The sequence below is a fragment of the Microtus ochrogaster genome, chromosome 2, assembly GCF_000317375.1.
Source record: "Microtus ochrogaster isolate Prairie Vole_2 chromosome 2, MicOch1.0, whole genome shotgun sequence".
NCBI classification, from domain to species: Eukaryota; Metazoa; Chordata; class Mammalia; order Rodentia; family Cricetidae; genus Microtus; species Microtus ochrogaster.
This window is the reverse complement of record NC_022010.1, coordinates 13,415,908-13,439,311: the sequence shown is the minus strand read 5'-3', so window position 1 is coordinate 13,439,311 and position 23,404 is coordinate 13,415,908. Positions and strand designations below refer to the sequence as shown.

At 51.3% G+C, this 23,404-nt stretch overlaps 1 protein-coding gene across 6 annotated transcripts in view; it reads right to left on the bottom strand.

The window, feature by feature from the left end:
- Pitpnm2 (phosphatidylinositol transfer protein membrane associated 2) overlaps positions 1 to 23,404 on the bottom strand; it is a 107,094-nt gene that overhangs the window by 8,127 nt on the left and 75,563 nt on the right. For 3 of the 6 annotated variants that reach the window (XM_026784193.1, XM_005344388.3, XM_013350013.2), the window contains exons 3-17: positions 19,364 to 19,578; positions 17,918 to 18,039; positions 16,377 to 16,604; positions 11,250 to 11,552; positions 10,411 to 10,506; positions 8,395 to 8,496; positions 8,168 to 8,238; positions 5,648 to 5,895; positions 5,041 to 5,230; positions 4,781 to 4,900; positions 3,700 to 3,932; positions 3,131 to 3,309; positions 1,811 to 1,981; positions 1,133 to 1,282; positions 106 to 270 (exon numbers count right to left, since the gene is read on the bottom strand). In XM_026784193.1, the coding sequence (XP_026639994.1) occupies positions 106 to 270; positions 1,133 to 1,282; positions 1,811 to 1,981; positions 3,131 to 3,309; positions 3,700 to 3,932; positions 4,781 to 4,900; positions 5,041 to 5,230; positions 5,648 to 5,895; positions 8,168 to 8,238; positions 8,395 to 8,496; positions 10,411 to 10,506; positions 11,250 to 11,552; positions 16,377 to 16,604; positions 17,918 to 18,039; positions 19,364 to 19,578 (2,593 nt within the window). The remainder of the gene's footprint in view (positions 1 to 105; positions 271 to 1,132; positions 1,283 to 1,810; positions 1,982 to 3,130; positions 3,310 to 3,699; positions 3,933 to 4,780; positions 4,901 to 5,040; positions 5,231 to 5,647; positions 5,896 to 8,167; positions 8,239 to 8,394; positions 8,497 to 10,410; positions 10,507 to 11,249; positions 11,553 to 16,376; positions 16,605 to 17,917; positions 18,040 to 19,363; positions 19,579 to 23,404) is intronic. The other 3 variants (XM_026784201.1, XM_005344389.3, XM_013350016.2) reach the window with 2 other exon arrangements.

Sequence of the window (23,404 nt, the reverse complement as noted above, 5' to 3'; positions counted from 1 at the left end):
ACTGACCAGCCACTGTGTGGAAGTACCCTGGTCCTGCAGGGGCTTAGCACCCACTTCCTGCCAGCTAGACACTGCTATCACCCTGTTCTCAGGGACAGCACTCACTCTGGGCAATGCTGGATGCTGTGTAGTTCTCGGCCATGCCTGACACCTGACTGGCAATGCTGATCTCACTGGCTCTGCGGAAACCACGGCTGGTAGAGGCTGTGCCAGGTGATGAGGGGGCTGCATGCTCTTGGAAGACTGTGTTGTGAGTCTGGAGTGCATCCGCTGTGGAGGGACAGGGACAGAGATTCAGGTAAGAGAAGCCCTGCCTGACCCTAGGTCTCCCAGCAACGGGAGAGGCCAGCTTGCCGGGTCCGATGTGACCAGGGTGCAGCTGGTTTAGGGCCTTGAGAGCCAAGGGCCTGAGCTGAGGCAGGGAGGGGGAGGGCTGGGCAAAGAAGGGTGGACAGATGGACACAGACATGGGGCAGGGAGGCAAGGCATGGGTTCCTGCCCTCCTTGGCCACTTCTTCCCATATTTGGTTCCACAGTTGCTCTCTTGGACCAGCATGGACCAGCCCACAGGTTATTAGCATGGCCTTGGCAGGGGCCTTGGGCAGTTTCCTAAGATGCTGTGTGTAGGCTGAGGACCGAGAAGGAGGGGGACCCCAGAGTGGCCCTCACACATAGGCTAGGACCCAGGCTTCAGGCAGAACAGAACAGGGCTCAGCTGGAGTAACCAGTCTGGATAATGTATCAAAGGGCCTGCACACTCTCAGGAAGGGAGGGGTGGAGATCCAGAGGCCCAACTCCTTGACAGCACCAAGGTTTTCTAGCTGAGGGGTGAGGAGTGGCTGCTTGAGGCCCTGCAGCCTCGGGAAGGTGAAACAGCACCCTTGGGAAGGCACATGCCATCTGACACTGGGACTGGGACAGCCTCTGTCTGTCTCTGGAAAACTGTGACCACTTTGCGCCGAGGTAGCCTCAGCTTTAGATTATCATGTATAGAAAGGACTAACTTCCCGTGGCCATGTCCTTGCTATGAAGGTCCCACTGACTCTGGAGTGGCCAGAGAGGGCATGAGGGGGTAGAGGACCAAGGGACAGCAGCCAAGCAGACATCAGTCACTAGGAGTGGGGGTACACACACTCAGCACAGCCCGGGCTCTGGCGGGGCCCATCCTGCCAGGTGAGCGCGGGAACAGGGACACTGGTCTCCAGGAAGCTGTCCCCGTGGGGGAGAGGGGCCAGGGAGCCGCCCTCCAAGACCAGCTCTGGGTTTCTCTGCACGGTCTCTACTGGAGGCAGACGGGAAGAGAGCAGAGAGGACAAGAACAGACACTCAAGTGGGCCATCTGCACACGTGCTGGCACAAACAAGGCTCCTCGAGGACCAGGACATGACAACATGATGCCAGGATACACGCTGGAGCAAGAGGATGGGCCAGTCCCTCCCATACTCCCAGCCATCTCTGGGCCAGCTGCCTATCACAATGGGCCCGGCCTACACCTCAATTTGCAGAAGGCCTGTAACTCCTTCCCCATTGGGTTGGAAGCCCTAGGCAGTAGGGAAGGGACTATGGCCCTGGCTGTTGCTGGGACCCCTCAGCCGGCTTTGATAGGCAGAAGTCTCTCTTGCCCCACAGGGGTCAGGGAGGAAAACTACATGTGCACCTCAGCAAGTGTTTAGATGGAACAGATGCCCAGTGGGGACGGGGGTCTGATGCTGCTTCCCTTTGGGAATACCCAGTGTGTCGGGGGTTATACCATAGCAGTTACAGCTATCCCCAACTTGAAAACAATCCCCACCTTCCTGGGGAGCCTCACCCAGCAGTGTGGAGCAGCCATCCCCCAGCGGGTAGCGCTGGTATCGGGGGATGTTGAAGGGTGGCAGGGTGTGGAAGCGCCGCTCCAGCAGTGGTTCTAGGCGGGAGGCTGAAGGGTCCGCAGGGTGGAAGAGGTTGTACACTTGCTGACAAGCTGGTCGCAGCTGGAAAACTGGGAGTGGAGGGTGCAGAGAAAGGAGACTTTGGGTAGTAGGTGGGGGCCTGGGGCCCAGGCACCCTTTGCCATTTTTTAAAATCAATTTGGGATCTGTGGTTCATTGTCCATTTATTAATAAAGATAATTATTTTTTTGAGACAGGGTCTCACTATGTAGCCCCTGCTAGTATTGAACTGGAACTCTCCCTGCCTCAGCCTCTCCGGGCTGCGACAAGATATGCCATCATGCCCAGCTCCAATTTATTTTTGAGTTGGAGAAATGATAGTAACTTTGGTAAGACAGTTTGAGGGCATGTGTTGAGCAGCAGAGCGGAGGGCTCCATGCACATTTTCAACTGTGTGTCATAGGAACGCAGGCTGAAGTCATGGCCACCCCCACCCCCACCCCATGTTTGCCCACTCCTAGGCTGTGTCAAGCGTGTGTCTTCCCTGGGAATTAGGCACCTCCCTTCTAATCCACATGAGCACACACTAAGCTTTCTGAACTTTGTCTCTGCACAATAGCATGTGTGGCGCCACCTTATTCTTCCTCAGGGTGGCAGGGAATCCCACAGAATGGTCTTTGCATGTGTGTGAGAATCTGGCCCTATTCTGCAGGGAGATAGCTGCTCTGGGGAGTATGCTCAGTTGTGGAGTGCCCTTAGGGCTAAGACTTTCCGTCACCAACGGGGCTGCTGTTGCACCTATAATCCAGCCCCATAGTTCACCTGCTAGAGCTTTGTTCATCTAAGCCCCTCTGAACCTGTTGCTCTTCTGCCGCAGGATCATGCACATCTCTGGGGCTGTGCTGGCTAACCCTGGCAAGGATCAGGGATTTCTGGGATGGCAGGATACTGCCCTACTGCCCATCTCTATAGACTGTGAGGTACTATGGCCTCATCTGTCTCTATGGGTAACCCCTACACCAAAGACTGGTCTCTTTTTTCTGTCCTCCCTGACCTGCTGTGCATCTGGTCTGCTTCAGGGGACCTTAGAGAGAGGTACGAAGTGGTTTCAGGGATGGGCATGTGACTGAGCTGCTGGAGAGGTGGAGAAAGGCAATGGAGATATTGAGAGGGTTGGCATGTGGCCATGGCCTTGTGACTGACCCATGGAATCTCCTGTCCAGTTCATGTAACCTGTCTTATCCCTGCAGGCCTCTCACCATCCAGGGAGGGGACGACTGTTTTCCTCAAGGCTAGGACTAGCCCCAGTGGGCACCCGAAGAGGAAGAGGTCGGCGATCTCGAAGTCAAACTTGCCCAGGGCCCCGGCACCGTCCAGCATCGTAGAACTGCTTGAGCGGCGGGAGCTGGGCTCGTTCCTCAGTACGCTGGCATGAAGGCTGCAGTGGGGGACATGCAGGTCACCCAGGGTCAGCTTCACAAGGGTCAGGCTGGGTTTCACGGTCTCTTAGGGACTGAGCCCTGGGCTGTCATGAGTGCAGGGTTACCTGCTGGGACACTCCTAGTGATAGTGGGTCACAACCTCTTCAGGGAGCCTCCTGCCTTTAGATACCACGACTCCACCTCACTCCCACCCTCAGGACAGTGTGTTTCCAGGGGCTAAGGGTGGCCCTTGTATACAGGACCACAGTACCTGGTAAGCTGGGAAGTCCTTCAAACAGGAACCCCCATAACAGCGTGCATGCAACTGGCATGTGGATTGGTGAAGGAGTACCCTGGTTCCTCCATGTTGGGCCTTTCTCCTTCTAAGTAGTATTCTCAAACCGTACCTGGACAGGAAGGCCTGGTGTTGCTGGATGGTGTCCAGCTCATAGGTGGATGAGTCACTCCTTTTGCGGGGCAGCTGCCTTTTGGGGTCCTCGGTGCCATTGCTGCGGGGGATGTCAATGTTGCTGCGGCTCAGGTGCCGACTACTCTCCAGGCTGGAGCCTCCGCCACCGCCACTACCACTGGAGCAGTGTGCTGCATTCACCAGGATGCCCGGGGACAGCAGGTCAGCGTCCTGGAATGGCCATGGAGGCTCACTGCCAGGTGGTCCCCAGCCTAGGCCCTTCTTCAGTGTTCTGTGACCCCTCCCTCCTGACTCCAGGCCCTGCTGGCCACTGCCCAGCTGCAGGCTTCTCACCCAACCAGAGGGGAAAGTCTTGTCTCCCACTGCCCCTCAGACTACTGGCTAAGTCCTAGCAGCCTTCATTCCAGGACTGGCTTGGCATACAGTGATCTCTCCCAGGTGATGGCCACTCTACAGCTGGAAGACATCAGGGTCAGACAAAGAGGGGAATAGGGTGTGCCCATCTCACCTCCTAGAACCAGAGTTGTTCCATGCAGTGCAGACCCTGGTGTGTGAAGCCACATGCTCTCCTGGGCTCTAACACACTGCAACGGTTCTCTAGACCCCAAGCTCTAGCCTGCCGCCTGTGCTCACGCACACCAGCAACCCGTGTCCTTCCCATCTGTCTGCTGGGGGACACTGAGGTACACTTTCAGCTCTTTTGGGCTGCTGTTGACCTGCCTTGGGTATTGTTCACTTAGCCTGAGACCCAGGACATATGCTCTCTATGTGTCTCCTAACCCTCTCATCCTCCTGTTCTGGTGGGTAACTCCTGCTGGGCCTTATGGGCTTGGACATTTTGAATGGACAGAATAGACAGAGCATGGATTGTGGTGTACAAGTCAGTTCCTCAGGGCTCTGGCTGGGCATGCTGCTTGTGGGACACAACCCAGGCCAGCTGATTGCTTGGTGTCCTACAGCAGGAAAGGCAGCCGATCTCCGCAGTACATCAGAGATAGCAGGCCTTAGTGGGGGTCTGGGAACAAAGGCCGCTCCACCCTCTGCCCCTGCTTAGGTACCTGCATGCTGACCACACTGCCCCGGCGGCTGCTGCTTTGACTCTCAGACACTGGCTGGCCACTGTAGCATAAGGCATCAAACGCCAGGATACCCCCAACACAATCTCCAATCAGGCAGACCTGGAGGCAAGATGGTAGAGGCCTGAGTCTTGCTTGCTTGCTGGGTTGCTAATTGGGAAAAGCACCTCCACCCTTGGCTCCCCCTGGTTCTTTGCCAGCCCACCCTGGAAGGTCTTTCCTTACCTTCTGTCACCACTCACCTGTCCGTTGAAGGTCACACCTTCCTGGGACTTGATAAAGTCTCCATAGGCCAGGTTAGCCCGCTGAATCACTGTAGCAACTGCCTCCTGATACTGGGGTGAAGAAGTGGCCAGCAGGGGCAGGGCAGCCAGGGGGATGTGGTCCTGGCTGCTAGACAGACAGCCCTCATCATGGCCGTAGGGGCTGAGGCTGGGGGGAGGGGCTGTGTCAGCAGAGGGCAGGTAAACTCAGCTTGACCCAAAGGTCTCCCCCATCTAGAAAGCAGGTCAAACAGAGCTACCTGCCCCAGAGTACTCATGCAGACACTCCCAGGGAGGCCTTGAGCAGCCTCCGAGAGCCAGGGCCACTGAGCAGACTCAACCCAAGGCAGGCCAGCATCCCTACTCTACAGAATTGAACATGAACTCAGCCTGAGGATGGTCCTCCTAGAATCTGAACTTATCTTGTCGGCACAGGCCAGGCTGAGGGATGGATGGTAGAAAGGACAATCTGGACAGAGGACCTAATTCTGGGGAGTCACATACTGTTCAGGGTTTCAGGTGGGGACAGCTGTGGTTGCTTCTCCCTGCGGGGCATGATGGGTGTTGGCAGGCATTTGCCACTCACTTGGAGACAAGGGCGAAGGCGTCAGCACAGATGGGTGGGCAGGGCACCAGGCGGATAGCTAGGTGGCCTAGGGCACTGGGGTAGTGCACACGCATGACGGTGTCGAACACGTTGGTGATAGTATTGGTGTCACCCTGCTTGGAGCTGGGGTCCCCGGCTCCAGTGTCCAGAATGGTGCCTCCATGCAGCACCAGCAGCAGCACGTGAATCTTGGAGGGTGGTGCGGCTAGTGGCTGGCTCACCTCATCCTGCATGGGCAGTGGTGGGTATGAATTCCTTGCCAGGCACCAGATGCCCTAGTCAGTTTTTGTCGTGCTGGGACTTGAACTTAGGACCTCATACATATGTGATAGGCAAACATTCTACCCCTAAGCTAAATCCCCAGATAACCTGGTGATCTGGTTATGAGGTCTGGGTTCACAGCCTCAGCCTTCCCTTGGATCCCTGCAAGGACAAAGACTGGAGGAGGTGGTGTGGCCTGACCAGGGTCACAGCAGACTCAAGAAAGGGTATCTTCTAGAGAAACCACCAGGGTTTCAGGCACCAGCTTCTGCTTGGGCAATCAGGCCTCTGGATGCCTGCTGCATGTCTGCTTTTAGATATAGGTCTGGTTTGGCCCAAATAGTGAGGCCATGCTGGTCCAGAGACAGAATCATTAGGAGTGGCTGAGGCAAGGGAAGTAGTCTGGCTCTGAGGTCCTCCACTTGTCACTCAGTCCAAAGCCCTGTTACTTCCAGACTCTAAGACCAAGATCCTCAAGAACAGAGGGATCCTAGTAGAGGCGGGGTCCCAGCACACTGCAGCAGGACAGGAGAGGAAGAGCAAACCACAAACCTACCTTCCTGCTGACCAAGCCTACTATGAAGTCAAAGTGAGACCCTAGGATAATGCTCAGCTATGCACGGAGGTACAGAGCTATTCCTTTCATAGACAAGGTGGTAGGTTGGGGAGGCCCAGGCACTGGTCATACAGCTCATTAGCACCAGGAGAGAATAGCCCCCGAAACTCCTGGTAGTTCTCCTGGCAGCCCAGGCTGTGACCCTGTCCCTGAGTTCCAGGTACATGTCTGAGAATGAGCCCTGGTTTGTGTCTGTTGAGTCCTGGGGCGTGGGAGTAGATGGGAAGGAGAGTAGAGTGTGCTCATCCTCCAGGGGCTGGGGTAGAACAACTGCACATTCAGGACCGCCCACCACAGGCCGGCCTGGGTCACTCCCGTCAGGACCAAGTGCAGGGACTTCTCCAATATGATGAGCACAAGGTTACGGGAAAATTATCTACAGCAGCCTGCCAGCTCCTCGACAGGGTGGTGTAATTCAGCTATACTTGAAACCTGAGGGTGGGTGGGACTGGACTGGTGGGGTGTCCAGATTGTCCTTCGTGCACTTATCAGGCTGGACTCCTTACTGGTTAATCCTTCAGGAACCCCCAAAAGCCCAGAAACATCTTTCTTCACATCCAGCCTAAGACAGGAACTCCCCGTCCTGAACTCTAGTGGGAACAGAGCTCACAAGAGTAGTGAAGGCAGCTATGGAGAGCCAGGGCAACCCCCCCCCAGGGCAACCCCTCCCCACCCCACTCAATGTTCCTATCAAGCCATCCTTCCACGAAGGAAGGTTCCGGTTTGGGGGCTAGTATGGGCTGAAGGGTCTGACTTTGGATGGCAGTCGCCAGAATCAGTGCTGGGCTCCTCCAAATGTACATCCCAAGACAGATCCTGAGCCTCAGGCTCCACCCCTCTCCTGGGAGACAGTCAGAGCTGTGTGCGCTGAGTTGGAAGGCCCTCTGCTTGCTTTGTCTAACATTAAGCAGCAACAACAGACAATCGTTCCCTTCATCTACTACCCCTTCTAGACCTCAAAGGAGAAGCCCCCAGGAGGGAAGAGGTGTGCCTGCCTCTCCTGGGCCCTGAAGGGAGACCAGAGTTCCCATGGAGGTGCTATATCCACCTTGGGCAGCCTGCAAACAGCAGGGCAGCGACTGTGACCGCAGCATGGGACAACCCTGGCCAGGCCTGGCTCCTGCCCCAGTGCAAACAGCTCTGACGGCCTGCAGGTGGAAGGAGCACGAGCTTAGCAAAGAACCCCCAAAGCGGACACAGGTTCCAGAAAGACGGCTTTATTGGACACACTGAGTTCTGCCTGACTCCAAGGGCCACAGCCATGTCACTTCTGCCTATGCGACTTTTGCTTCCTTCCTTTGCTTCCTTTTCTCTTCTGGTGCCACCGAAGGGATGGGAACATGGTGAAGTTCTTAGCTTTACTCTGGAATTTACAAGGTTCTCATTGTATTTTCCCAAGGAGGAGCTTAGTCAAGGTTTTTCTTGGGGGCTGTCTGCTGTCCTTGGTTCTCAGGAATATCATAGAGATGGGGCTAGCTGGTGTCTCCACAGAAGGTGGCAGGGAAAGGGACCCCAGCCTCTCTGGTGAATGTCTGGCTCTGGGGAGCTTTGCCTCTGTACTGGGCCCCCAGCCCCCAGTCCCTTCCCCACAGCCGTAGTCACTCAGTGTCCAGAGCACCCACCTCAATGATGTTCAGCTGCTCCACACTGGAGGCCACCCTGAACTCAGGGCCACTCTGGCCGTATAGACCATCTGCAACACAGAAGCCACACTAACTACTGGTGTTGTGGACACCTGGTAGCCAAAGGGAGCTGTGGCCCAGGAATCCCCAAACCCCTGGGACCCATCATTGTGTGAGAACTGGGTAAGACAGGAGTAGGCCACACCCTCACCCCCCAGGCTGGTTACCCTGTGGGTCCTCAGGCTCTGGATTTTCCATTTTGTCCATGAGGTCATTGGAGTTCCATTTAGTGATGTCCTTGGGGAATACTTCCTCATTGTACGGATCCTCTGGGGGAGAAAGAGAGACTTCAGTGGGGACTGGGGACACACTGAACCTCCTATGTTCTTGTAGTCTGCATGCCCAGTGTTCTCAGCTCTGTCTTCTTTTTTTTTAAAATATTTATTTATTTATTATGTATACAATATTCTGTCTGTGTGTATGCTTGCAGGCCAGAAGAGGGCACCAGACCTCATTACAGATGGTTGTGAGCCACCATGTGGTTGCTGGGAATTGAACTCAGGACCTTTGGAAGAGCAAGCAATGCTCTTAACCTCTGAGCCATCTCTCCAGCCCCTCAGCTCTGTCTTAATAGGACAGCCAGGCAGCTGCAAACCAACTGGCCAATCACAGAAATTCCCATCCACACCATATTAAAGGGACATGTAGTATATTCATTATGCTGTGGGCACATCACTATTTAATTCTAAAATATTCCCATTACCTCGAATAGAAGCTTCATGCTTGATGACAAGCAGTCAGGCCTCACAGTATAACGAACTCTCGTCCAGGCCTCTGCCGACTCTGGGCATTTTCAGTGGACACAGTCACACACTGTGTGGTCTTCCGTGCGTGACTGTGTCCTCACAGCTCTGTGCTTTTGAGGTTCGACTTCTCTGCAGAGTGTGGTGGCGCCTCCTTCCCTCTGCAGACCTACCCTTGTCCCTGTTTATCCATTCACAGCTGATGCTGTTTAACGTCCAGAAAGACACAGCTCAGGGAAGGTGCTGCTGTGAACATGTCACCCAAGACTGGACTCTCATTTCTGCTTCCCCAGAACTGCTCCCAGGGTCGGGCAGCTGCCTGGGCTCAAGCTCATGCTGGCCGCCCTCTCCTCCTTGGCTCCTGGGCAGGACCTGAGAAGCCTGCTGCTTTGGCAGCTGTGCCTTTGCTCTACAGTCTTTTTCAACATGAGGTGTTTTTCCTCTTTCAAGGAAAAAGAGCCAGCTAGGAAGGGTGGGGCACTAAAGACACCCTTCTCCATTCTTGTCAAGTGCAGAGATTGGCTCAGGAGTCCCCTGTGGCCCCTTTCCAGGTTGTCTAACTCCAGGACAAGCCAGGACACGGACTCCCCCATGTTCTCTCCCTGTAGGTATGGCTGGCCAGGTAATTAAGATGTCACATGTGGGCAGCTCCTCTGCCCCTCCACGCTAGGACACAGGACGAGAGGACCCTGCTCTTCAGCTGTGGGCATGCTCTCATCATTCTGCACTCCTGTTATTTGTGTGCTCTGGGGCTGGCGGAGCTGCCAGGGTGCAGTAGCACCCATCTTCCCGGGCTTGCCTGCTGGCCCCTTTGACTTTGTTGAGAGCATCTTTGTGGTTTCGTGTAAGGCAGTGCTTGCATTTTCCGGCACAGGTGAGCAATTGGCTGTGTGCCTGCTGTACTTATTGCCGTTAGTGGGAAAATGATTAAGTTCATCTAGTTTCTGCTTATTGCTTTTTCTAAAGTATCCACATTAGATGCATATTAATTTACATTAATTTAATGAAGAAAAGCAACAGCACAATAAAACAATCACAAAAATTGAGGATGCTGTTAAGTCATACTTATGGAGACAAATTAATCTGGGAAAGGCTTTGGTAGAACTCTGTATCATTTATGAGGTGGGGGTAGGTATGGCTATGTAAGTATACATACGGCTATGTAGGTATGGGTAGGTAGAACCTACCTATTCCTGTTCAAGAGAACAGCACTCTCCTTCTATGCCCTAAGTCCTGACTTAGACCCTAAACTCAAGTGAGGTGGCTTCCCAGTGACCTCATCTCATTCTCTGTGTTCTACACCTAAGCCCCAGGCTGCCCCCTGTGACGGTGTAGGTACAGGTCACAGGAGCAGTACAGTGACAGGTGCTTCATACCCTTTAACAATTCTTTGCATCTGGCCCCAGAAGTCCCCTCAGGCTGTAGTATCTGTCTACCTACCTTGTGCATCAAAGAACTCATCTTCCGAACCTTCATCGGAGTCCCTGGCGATGCTCTGCATCCTCCACTCTGAGATGCTATGTCTGGAGGGGCTGGCTGAAAGGCAAAACCCTTGTGTGATGGTCTGGCCTGCAGAGAAAAACTCTGTTGAGCTAGTCACAGCAGGCAGGAAATTGTGATGGCAGCTTGGAGGGCTAAGTGGGCACCATCAGAAAAGTTCACTCTAGACAGAAATGAAGAAAGCAGGGGCTGAGTGTCTAGGGCCCACCTATGTAGACCACTTGGCTGCCTTGTCCAGGGAGAGCTTAGGGTGTATGCTCTGAGTAGCGCTGAACCTGACCATAAGTAAGCTCCTTAAATGTGGCCCCAGCAGAGCTGACAGGGCAGGGCAGCAGGAAGAAACAGAAGAATAAGGTACTGGCTCACCTCATCCCAATGCCATGAGCCCAGGGCCATGCACACTGGGCTGGAAAGGCATGTTACTGGGGCTTGACTGGCTGCACGGGGAGACCCTGCTTCACCTTGTGGTCCAGGATCTGATACCTTGCAGATGTTTTCTCTTACTGGGAGGCCTACCTAGAATCACTCCCCAGAGTCATGAAGTTACAGACTATCTGTCTGGGGCTTACAGGTAAGTCTGGGGGTGCTGTGTGGAAGAGGCAGCTTCACTTCATGGTAAAGTCCCACCTGGTACCAGTTAGAACGTGAAAGGCTCCACAGAGTTAGCTCTACTATGTCCAGAGCAAAGACCCAGAACTACAAGGACGCAGCAGTGGCATGGCTACCCTGGAAACTGGGAAGGTAAGCCTTGAATCAAAAGGCAGGAACCCCCAGCTCACCTCCCCGCTTGGAGGATCTCGAGGACTTGGAGGAGGTGGACCACTGCTTCTTCAGGCCCCGGCCCAGGGCCTCCCCATTGCTGCTGCTGGGTTCAGAGGCTGCTGTCGAGGCCTGGACCTGAGGGGAGCTGTCCTTGCAGAGCTCCGACGTTCCTTCATTCTCTGCATACTGGGCCATTTTTCGGGACAGCATGAGCTGTACTTCCCTTTCCAGTTCTCGGATGTTCTCCATGGTCAGCCCATACCACTCATCCTGCCAGCACCAGGCTTGCCGGTGGGCCCGCACCATCACCCGCCGCAGGCCTGTACAGAGCCGGGGGACAGAGGCCGTGTGCACCGGGGCACAGCGTAGGTCAGCTCGAGTTACTGCTTATTTGTGCCTCAGTTCCTCCATTGCCACCCTAGAAAACTGGCTCCCAGATGACCTGGGGCTCACAGTGGCCGTACACTTGCAGGGCCAGGCTTGTTAAGTAGAGGCTCTGGTCAGAAGCCACAGTTCACTGGAGGGCCTTCATGCCCCAAGGACAAGTGGCACTGTTAATTCTCAAGAGTCTCCTGTCTCGGTGCCTGGTCTACTTTTCTTGTTGAATTTCCCAAAGAAGAGGAGATTTTAAAATGGGTTGGGTTCTCTTTCTGTCTGTCTCGTGTGTGTGTGTGTGTGTGTGTGTTATGCATGTGCATATGTATGGAAGGTTGTCAACATTGGGTGTCTTTCCTCTATCGTTTTTCCACCTTATTTTTTTGAGGCAGGGTCCCTAATTGAACCTAGAATTTGCTGATCTGGCTAGACTGGATGACAGCTAGCACCAGGAATTCTTTTGTCTCTGCCTCCCCAGCACTTGGATTATAGGTATACACCACTGAGCCTCGTTGGTTATGTGGGATCAAAGCTCAGTTCTCAAGGTTCTGTAGCAAGCATTTTACTGACTGAGTGAGCTACACCCCCCTAGCCCCACATTTCTTTAAAGATGAAAAAATTAAAACAAGAGCCGGGTGGTGGTGGGACACACCTTTAATCCCAGTACTCAGGAGGCAGAGGCAGGCAGATCTCTGTGAATTCAAGGCCAGCCTGGTCTACAGAGCTAGTTCCAGGACAGCCAAGGCTACACTGAAAAACCCTGTCTTGAAAAACAAAACAAAACAAACAAGAAAAGAAAAGAAAAGAAAAAGAAAAGAAAAGAAAAGAAAAGAAAAGAAAAGAAAAGAAAAAAGCTGGATGCAGTGCTGCATAGCGATCCTAGCACTTGGGACGTGGAGGCAGGAGTTTAAGGTCATAAAGGTATCCTTGGCCAATACTGGGTTGGAGGCCAGCTTGAGTCACATCAGACCCTGCTAGAGAAACAAACAAACAAACAAACAAACAATCCAAAACAGGGACTGGGGAGTGAGATGGTGCAGTGGGTGCCAAGCCTAAGAGCTGGAGCTTAATCCTTGGAACCCACACTGTTTAAGGAAAAGCTGTCCTCTGATCTCTACAGTACTTGCTGCTTTCCCAAAAGATCAGAGTTCAGTTCCAGTACCCACAGGCTGCTCACAATCACCTATAACTCTAACTCCAGGAATCAACACCCTCACCTGGCTTCCACAGGTCTCTGCACTCACATGCACGTTCCCACACAGACAGACACACAGATCCCCCCCACCCACAGACATACACAGATACAGACACAAACACACACATACACACACAAACACACATACACACAGACATTAAAAAAAAGCATAGAAGGGAAGTAGCACATTAGTGTCCACACCACTCAGCAAAGGACCAGAGTGTCGGGGTTCTTCAAAAACTCCTCTCTTAGCCGGGCAACGGTGGCGCACACCTTTAATCCCAGCACCCGGGAGGCAGAGGCAGGTGCATCTCTGTGAGTTCGAGGCCAGCCTGGGCTACAGAGTGAGTTCCAGGACAGGCTCCAAAGCTACAGAGAAACCCTGTCTCGAAAAAACAAAAACAAACAAACAAAAAACCCCTCCTCTCTTCCTAGAAGCACAGGTCCAGGGTTTTGTGTTTGCTGTTTCCTGTTTCTAGGTTTAGTGTGCAGACATGTTTCCCAGTGTGTTGGAACGGTCTGTCTGGGGAAACAGACATCTATGCGTTGTGCTGTGTGTTTTCTGCCATGTGCTTCTCTGACTGAGTCTCTCCTTTCCCACACTCTTATGTGGCTCTAGGTGTGGGGTTTGTTATTGATACAACTGAAACACTGTTTTATTTAGTTCTTTTTCTGCTGGTTGGTCTTTGGCTCATCTGTATAATGTAGACCAGGCTGGCCTTCAACTCACAGAGATCTACCTGCCTCTGCTTTCTGAGTGCTGGGATTAAAGCTATGTGTTATCATTGCCTGACTAATTTTTCTATTTTGTGGCCCTGAACATGCCTTAAATGTATATGAGTTTCTCCAGAGGACATCCTTGGGGAGTGATGGCTGGTTCTCAGAGCAGCACTCCGAGAGGCTCAGCCCTGGCATGTCCTCAGGCTTTGCCCCTTTCTCCTCCCATGCCCCATGCCTCCTTTCCTCTGAGGGGCTAGCTGTGGAGACCTCTGCTTACCCATGGAGCAGGATGGTACTCTCCTTCAGCCTCAGCTGACTGTATTCCTAGTTTACACTTGAGGGAGGTCTCAGGAGTGAGTCTCAGTTTCCTTTTCTGGGCCTGTCTTTTGGGCTCACAGTCCACTCTAACTTAACATGGAATGTTTTCCTCGTGGGCTGGCTGGAAGGGATGGATGGCACATTGCACTACTGTAGAGGCACAAAGGGAGCAGCTTAAGTTTTGGGAGTTATTTCTTTCATCATTGTATTGTCAGTACAATGATGTTCACCATGCTCAGAGAGGGCTGGGTCATGTCTGCCTGCAGCTCTGCACACCGAGATTCAGCCCACAGGAGCTCTGCAGAACTGGTACTATTACACCCACCTCACAGACAAGGAAAGTGGGACTCAGAGAGGCAACAGTGACTGCTATGGCAGTGTAGGGATGGCATGCCACAGCTATCCTCACAACTGTGCCCTCCACCCTCCTTTCAGAGGAGATCAAACTTCAGAAAGCTGAGGAGTCTGGGTTTTGTCAGAAGCTCAGGGGTTACATAGGGATGGTGGGGGAATGGGGATCATAGAGCCTGAGAACCACTATCTCCAGGACCAGGGACCCCCAAGCAGGTCATACAGGGCAGACTACAGTAAAGGGTAGGACAAGCCAGCAAGACAGGGGAGCAAGGAAAGGGCCAGGGTAGCACCACAGTTGCTGCCTGTGAGATGAAGCCTGTGCTCCTTTTAGAAGGTGGGGACATGGACAGGAGGAGGAAGGCCCAAGTGAGGTGGGCAGGCTGAGATCTGAGCTGCCTCTACAACACTGTCCTCCTGGCCTGAGGTCTCAGTCAGGGATGTGGGGAGGGAGTAGGGAGGCTGTTTTGGTCAATCCCGGCTACCATGGGTTAGACAGGCAGACTGTAGGGATGTGTTCTATCCTTCTGCCCCCTCCACTCAACTGTCATGGACACTGCTGGAAAAAGAGCAGGAAAGGATGTATCTGAGATGCTGCCCCGGGAGTGGAGCTGGTGAAACTGTCCCATGGTGTATAACACCATCAAGGCTGTTGTGTACACATCATCAGTGCCTTTCCAGGTGGGAGGCTCTGTACTCAGAGCCCAGTGTGCTGCTGAAGGCACAGGTACTCTAGCATCCATACTGCATGGGGATGTCTACTGATACCTCCACTGCCAGCGCAGAGAGTATCTGTTCTGGGTTCAGTTTATGTGGGGGTCTTTGTTCATCTTCTACAAACAGGGCAACAGTACCCCATCATGGGTAGGCATGAGTGTATAAACAGGCAATAGTGCCCCATCATGGGTAGTCATGAGTCAATGTGACGAGGGTGGTACATGGTGTCAATGATGTGGCTCTATTCACGCATAAAGTAAGTTTCCCTTGTTTGTGGTGTCCCAAGGTCTCTTCCTGGATGTTACTGTGGGGTCATGAATCTAGGGCTCCAAGGGAAATGGAGAAGGGGAGCCTTGGGACAGCCTTCCTTGGCTGGGGGCTCCCAGGCATCTGTTAGTCCACCTGTTCCTCGAACACCTGCTCTGAGAAGGCCATGTGGGTGTGAAGGGCACAAATCTGAACCACTCTGCCATCTGGAGTTTCCAGCCTGTGAAGAAGCAGAGCTAAGGACCAGCTAGGATCTGGACCTCCTCAGATAGAGGGAAAAAAGCCTGGGAGCCAGGAGCCTCAGTGGCAGGAGGGGGGCTGTCTGGCTTCAGTGGGGTGCAGGCTACATTATCAGATACCAGCCAGGTCCGGAATGTTTGGGCAATGCATGGACAGCAGGCACACTGGTCACAGATGGCCAAGATAGCGTGGGGAAAGGGAGCTGGGCACAGGTTTCAGGGTCTGTGGTAGCTGTTCTTGTTGTCAACTTGACCACACCTGGAATTAACTAAAGCCCAAGCAGCTGGGCACATCTGGGAGGGAATTTTCTGGATTGGATGTTTGAGGTAGGAAGACCCACCCTAAATCTGGGAGACACCTTCTGGTGGCAGCCTATATAAACGGCAGTGAAGAAAAAGCTTTGCCTTGGCCGGGCGATGGTGCATGCCTTTAATCCCAGCACTCAGGAGACAGAGGCAGGTGGATCTCTGTGAGTTCGAGACCAGCCTAGTCTAAAGAGCTAGTTCCAGGACAGGCTCCAAAGCCACAGAGAAACCCTGTCTCAAAAAAAAAAAAAAAAAAAAAAAAAAAAAAAAAAAAAAAAAAAAAAAAAAAAAAAAGCTTTGCCCGTTTCCTGCCTGCCCTCACTGTCACTGGCAGGTCAATTTCTTCACTGGCATCAGAGCCTACTTTTTCTGGGTTCCAGTGTGTGCTGAAGACCAGGTGAGACCACCAGCCCCATGGACCAAACGACTAGATTCTTGGACTTTTCATTGGGAGGCAGCCATTGTTAGAGTACTTGAACCACAGCCTACACTACTCTGATAAATCCTGTTTATTCTCTCTGTTTATCAATCCCATTTCTTTAGAGAACTTAATACAGAGTCACGTCCTAGGAGTAAACTGTAAGTATACAACCAGCATATGGAGAATATGGGCACAGGCAGACGGGCAGGCGTACCCCAGCCCGGCACACACTCACCTGTGTCATGGATGAATCTCTCTATCTTGGACTGCATGCCCCAGTATCGGAACTCCACCTTGCAGAGCTTGTAGGCGCACATGATGGGGAGGAGCCGCTTCTTGTACTCCTGAACCCAGTTGTCAGAGAGGGGCCCCCGATGAGTCTTGATTGACTGGAACAGCCTGGGATCTTCTTCAGTCTTATACTCGCTGGGAGGCACAGGATCCTTGACGATGTCGATGATGTCTATGGGGACACCCTGCGAGTGGTCACGTTTGCCCAAATTCTATTCACCCTTTCCAGGACTCATGTATGACGGTGTGGGTATAGGACAAGGTTTCTGGTGACTCCCTGACTGCCAGCCCAGAGCCTTTCCTGTTTCCTTTAGTGTGTGTGACACTGGGACTGAACCTAAGGCCTCACACATGCTAAATAAATGCTCTATCACTAAGCTCTATCACCAACCCTATTTTTACTTTTTATTTTAAGACAAGGTCATAAACTAAGTTGTCCAAGTGGCTTTAAACTTATGATCCTCCCATCTCCCCGTAAGCAGCTTCAATAACAGCCTGTACTACCTGGCCTGGTTCTTGTAGTTTTTTTCTGTGGTCAGCTTGACATACCATAGTCCATGTGCAGAGGTAAATGGGGCAGTGAATCAAGGAGACAATGGGAAAAGAATTCCCATGAAGAATACAGGGTAGGGAAGGATAGACAAGACTAAGGAAACTTTCCAGAGTAGGGTGGCATTTTGGCCACAGGAGTAGAACAGTGTTGGATTGAGGTGGGATCTTGGGGACCAATGGGATGCTTGTCAAGGACAGAGGACTACTGTGGAGGGGATGGAGAATCAGGACACAATGGTCCTTTGTCACTAGATGAAGCTCCTGAATAGCACCTAAGCAAGTAGACCTGGGCCAGAGATTACCATCTAGAAGAGGCTTGCAGAACCGTGTTAGGCCCTCAGATGTGTTTTGTTTGCCATTTTGTTAAACATTTTATCAATGTTTAAAAATTGGGGAAATTTCACATGAAAAATCTCCAACTCTGATTTCTCTTTTAAAAGATTTAGCTGGGCATGGTGGTGTATACTTTTGATCCTAGTACTCGGGAGGCAGAGGCAGTCAGATCTCTGTGAGTTCTAGACAAATCAGAACTACAGAGTAAGACACTGTCTAAAACAAAAAAGCTTAACAAATGGAGACCACCTCCTGCACAGTGACATCAGCTGGAGAGCAAAGCAGCAAAGGCCACCATCACTCCAGCCACAGACACCATAGTGTGGGCCAGTCTACTGTAGGCATGGCATTCACAAGCAGCTTTTAGCCAAACAGCACCCCAAGAGTCCACAAGCCCATGTATAGGGAGGAGAAAGCCGACAGACTTGGCATGCACATTCAGGACATGGAAGCCTATCCTGCCTCACTCTGTGCCCCATCCTACCCCCCACCTAAGAATCCAACGTACTCTCAGGATGAGATCAGGCAAGGGCAGAGGGACAGAGTTAGGGTGGCCTGGGGTGGCAATGCTGCCTGTTAGGCTTCAGCTGTCATGCTCACCTGTTATCAGCTGGTTCTTTTCCACAGGAGACAAGCTGAACACATCATTGTTTTCCCCAGTATCGGTCTTATAAAAGGTCTCAATGTCAATGGAGAACTTCTCCACAAAGGGACAGGTGAACCTGAGAGAAAGAACATCCATTGGAACTGAACCCTGGAGGGGCTGTCACTAGCTAGCAGTCTGTTGGACCACACTGGAAACAAAGTAAAGTGGGTAGGTGGTGTGGTCGATTACATGATAATGCCCCCCCCCCAGGCTTATATATGTGAATACTTGGTCCCTAGTTGATGGAACTTTTTGGGAAGGATTAGGAAGTATGGCCTGGTTGGAAGAGGGGTTTCACTGGTGGTGGGCTTTGAAGTTTCAGAAGCCCATGCCATTCCCAGTTAGTGCTCTGTCTCCCTTTGCTTCATGTTTGTGGAGAAGGTGTAAGTTCTCAGCTACTGCTCCAGCACCACAGCTTCCTGCCTGCTGCCATGCTCCCTATTGTGATGGTCATGGACTCATCCTCTGAAACCATAAGCCCCAATAAACTCTTCTATAAACTGCATTGGTCAAGGTGTCTATTCACAGTAAGAGAAATGTAACGAAGATAGGTGGAGTTAGCTGAGATGTGACAGTCACGTCTATTTCCTATACTACCGTCTTGTCCTAAGCCAGCTTGTGGGAGAGAGAGACAGGGATGAGAGCTATTGAACTTCCTTGGTAGCTTCTAGAAGCTTCCCACATCTGGCATCCATATGAGTATAGTGTGGTGGGAATGCATGCACAGCCACAATGGCAGTGTGCTATGAAGTCAGTGGATCTGGGCAGACATTCCTGGTATGTGACACCAGCAAGTAGCCCACTCTGAAAACAGAACAGCTCCTTTCTGGGATGGAGAAGTGCTCTCGGAAATTTTAAACTAGCTCTCAGCATTTTCCAGGTGTGGGGTTTGAGGGGAGGAAGCCCTGGGAAGCTAAAGGGGAGTACCCTTGCTCAGTGAGAGCTAGCACTGGGGAGAAAAGAGTGAAGATCCTCTGCTGGGGTTCTGAGAAAAGCCATGCTTACCAAGGGATGTATTAACAAAGCTACAGAAACTTTAAAGTCCCAGAGCTGGGAGACTTTGGACCATCTGGTCTACCTTCAGTTCACACTTCTTCCTAGCAGGCTGTCTCTGTTCATGGGAACTTAGAGAATGTTCATTCCCTGAACTTTCCTAGATGCCAGCCCTTGCTCAGCCCCTGCCTTCATGACTTCAATTGCCATTTCTTGGAGGCAGGCAATACAGGGGCATCTGTCCCGTTCCTGCATGTGACCACCTGTGAACCATTAGGGGACATGTGTGAGGCAGAGTTTGATGCTTGTAGGGGTGCAGGGGGTTGAGCCTGCCAGGAGAATTCTTGGACACACGCAGTGGAGTTCCCCTAGCAGATGGCATGCTGAGGAGGTAGAGGCAGGCACACCTGGTTCGGGTGTAGGGGTAGGCATTCCAGGACTCCTCCACCACCCGCAAGGCTGCCTTGGGCAAGATGGCACGGAACCAGCCAGGGATGTGCATGCCCACATGATACACCTTGTGGGTGTACTGCCCAGAGCCACCAGGACCATCTGTGTAGGGCCGGTTCTCCAGGATCTCCACGCCACTGCCTTGTCCATGGGTCTCGTTGCGGCTTTTCTTCTATGGGGGAAAACATGTTGGTGTGTGGTCAACATAGAGAAGAGGCTCAGAGGACAGAACAGAAAAGGTCTTCAGCCTTGAGGCTGGCTCTTTCTGTGTCACCTTAGGACACAACGGCCTCCTAAATCTGCACTGTGGCTCTATGAGCCCCAAGCCATCTGAAGGAAGAGAACAGAGCCCTGAGTTTTTTCTTTAAGTATAAGTATCAAAAGCACAAATCATCTATTTTGACTCTATCTATCCTAGGGCTGAGCTTTCCCACGATGCCCATTTTCCCCCTTTTCTTTTCTTCCTCCTCCCTGTCTTTGTGACAGGGTCTCTGACTGACCTGAACTTCCTTTGTAGATCAGGCTGGCCTTAAACTTGAACTCACTTGATCAGCCTTACTTTGCCTCCTAAGTGCTAGAGCTAAAGGTGAGCACTGCCACACCTGGCCTCTTCTTCCTTTTCTTTTCTTTTCTTTATTTTTTGAGACAAGGTCACAGCACAGGTAGGGATGGTACTGATTTGCATTTCTAGCCTCCTAAAGGGGTTACAAGGTCATGCCATCTCTCCAGTGCTGGGTGCCTACTCCTAGACTCCTAAAGGGTTACAAGTGCATGCCATCTCTCCAGTGCTGGGTGCCTACTCCTGCTTCTAGGCAGTTTTGTACTGTTTGTTCCAGGCACAATAATTAGGCAAGAAAAAGAAATAATAAAAGGCATCCAAACTGAAAAAGAAAAAGTAAAAATCATTTTAGTTTGTTGAGAACATAATCTTTATATAGAAAACTCTAAAGAATTTTCCTTAAATCTCTTAGGCTTAATTAAATGAATTCAGCAAAGCTTCAGAACACAAAATCAACACACTAAGCTGAAGAACACAAAAGGAAACTGGTTGTGTTTATAAAAGCATTTGTCAGAACAAACAGGAATCCATTTGACCAGAGGTGAAAACTGAAGACCACAGAACCAAAAGAAACTAAAGACCTACACAACTGGAAAAGCATCCTCTCTTCATAGGTTAGACTCAACATTGTGAAGACAACAATAATCCCAAAGAAGCCTGCAAGACCTGTGCAGTCACCAGCAAAATTCTAGTGTTTTTATTTTGTAGGAGCAGCACATGGATGCTACAATCCATACGTTATTGCAAAAGGTCCCAAACATCTGTAAACAACAATAAAAACTAAAGCAAGCTGGAATCTCACCTCTCTGTATCACACAAAACCTTGTACTTGAATGGTAGAAGAAGGTAGAAACCATCCAGCTGGCCACCATCTGAAGAAATGGTATACCCTGGCCCGGGAGATGACTCAGCGGGTAAGAGTGCTTGTTGTGCAAGCACAAGGATCTGAATTCAGAACCCTGGAAGCCCTGTAAAGCCATGTGTGACTGCATGCATGCCTGTAATCCCAACACTGTAGAGGGCAGAGACAACAGGATGTGGGACTTGCCAGCTGCCTAGCTGCCTCAAAGGACAGACCCTCTCTCAAAATAATAAGGTGCAGAATAACAGACAGGACATCTGGCATTGCCCTCTGTTTGCTTAGGACTTAAGGGGTTCTTTGGACACACAGGTTTACTGGTGGCTAAGAAAATTCTGTTTCCAGAACTGGCACTGCTCCCAAAGGTCTATTCACTTGCCATGAGCCCACCACAGTGGTGCTTATGACCCATGTACAGTCTATATGTGCAAATTCTTGAATTAAACATAAAGAATGATAGGTGATATGCTTGCCCTAAATGGAACATACCCAGTACCTCAATCAAGGCTCAAAGAACACTGTGGAATTGGGAACAAAGAGAACATAAAGCCTGAAGATGGAGAGGTGTGCTGTAGAAAACTGTCTTCTGGACACACAATGCCATTGTGTTCATGAACTCATTGCAGCCATAGTTACTACACAAAGTTGTTCAAGACTGGGGGAAGGACTCAGGGGGCCTCTGGCTGTAAATGGTGGCTTGGGGAGGGGCTGTCAGCTGTCACTTTCTTCAGTGGTGTAGCCAATGCTAAGTTGCCCATGCTCCAGTAAATAATTTCCCACTCATGCAAGCAACCCTAATTAAATGCACTGGGCGGCATGCGCACAAAAGTCATGGAGGTGGGGGGCCTTGCTGGGATTCAGTGGGATGGAGCAGAGATGAGACACTGTAATAGCAAGGGGGTGAAGACAACTAGAATTCATTGTGCACATGTACAAAACTGTCAAAAACTTAAGATGAAAACAATGCAGATTAGCTGGGCTTGGTACTCATGCCTGTAATTCCAGCAGAAGCAGGGAGATTATGAATTCCAGTTCAGCCTGGGCTATTTAAAAAAAAAAGTCTCTTTGCAAACAACCACCACCGGGGCTGGAGAGATGGCTCAGCGGTTAAGAGCACTGACTGCTCTTCTAGAAGACCCGGGTTCAAATCCCAGCACCCATATGGCAGCTCACACTGTCTGTAACTCTAGGATCCAGCCTATATGTATACATTTATACATATAGTCTAAAAACACCAATAAAATTAATAATAATAATAATAATAGAAAACAACAACCACCAAAACAGAAAAGTAAAGAAAGTTCCAGCAAGATTGTTCGTGGGTAGGGCCCTTGTCACCAAGCCTGGCAACTTGAGTTCAATCCCTAGGACCCACATGGTAGAAGGTAGAATTGATTCCTGAAAATTGCCCTCTGACCTCCACACGCGTGCCATGGAACACATGCTTCCCTGCCCCTTCCCCCCAAAAAAAGAAAAATAATTTTAGAGAGAGAGGGAGAGGGTCTATCTGTGTACTTCTGGCTCACTATGCAGACCAGGCTAGCCTTGAACTCACACAGATCTCCCAAGTGCTGAGGTTAAAAACATGTGCCACCATGCCTGATCCAAATAAATGTAATTTTTTTAAAAAGCGAAGAAAAACCCAGAACTACCCAAGCCAGTGAGAAGTCTCCCTCTGAGCTGTACTGCAAGGAAAAGTTTTACTGCCACGAAAACTCCGGCCTCTGAGGACAGCTGGTCCCTGTCTGCCTTGGGAAGACAGTTAACTCCAGCTGTAGTAAGTACTGGGTATGGTCTACAAGGCTCCAAAGTCCATATATCGCTCAGGTTTGTTTCTGAGAAAGGACTGAGGGTACAGGGTTGAAGACCCCGGAAACAGAGGTGAGGAGGGTTCAGCTGCTCTGACTTAGTCGTTGATGCTTTCAGATGGGACTGGGAAGAGCAGGGCTTGATCTGGACCTGTAAGGCGACAGACAGGGCCACTCAGAACCCACTGGGGCTGCGATGTGCATGCTTTCGGTAAGGAGGAGGCCCACGGGGAATGCCAAGGCTGAGCAGACACCTCTGGACCCTGTCTTTGTCTGCACCTGATCCTCAAACGGGTAGAATGGGAGCACTCCACATTCTGTAAGTGAGGAAACTGAGACACAGGGTGCAGCTCACTCAGGTGATGGCTGACTACAGACTACAGACACTTGGGACAGTGTGGAGACAGAAAGGAAGAAGCTGAGATAGCTTGAATCTCAGGGACCATACACGCATCCCCTCCTGTTGGGTGGGCCTGGTCCTAGACTACTGATCTGTAAGAGTGGGGGCAGTCATGCCTGAAGTGGTGCTGGCAGATACCATGTATATACAGGAATACACACAACTCACAGTCTCCTCCAGGCTGTTGTCCGAGTGTTCTCTTCAGAACCCATCTAGACCGTGTATGCCCTGCTTTGGGCTATCACTCTTCTCAATATTCCAGCTACTGGACGTGACTCAGCCTCCCAGGTGAGCAATGCTGTGTTATAGCTACTTTATTTATTTATTTATTTATTTATTTATTTATTTATTTATTTATTTATTTATTATATA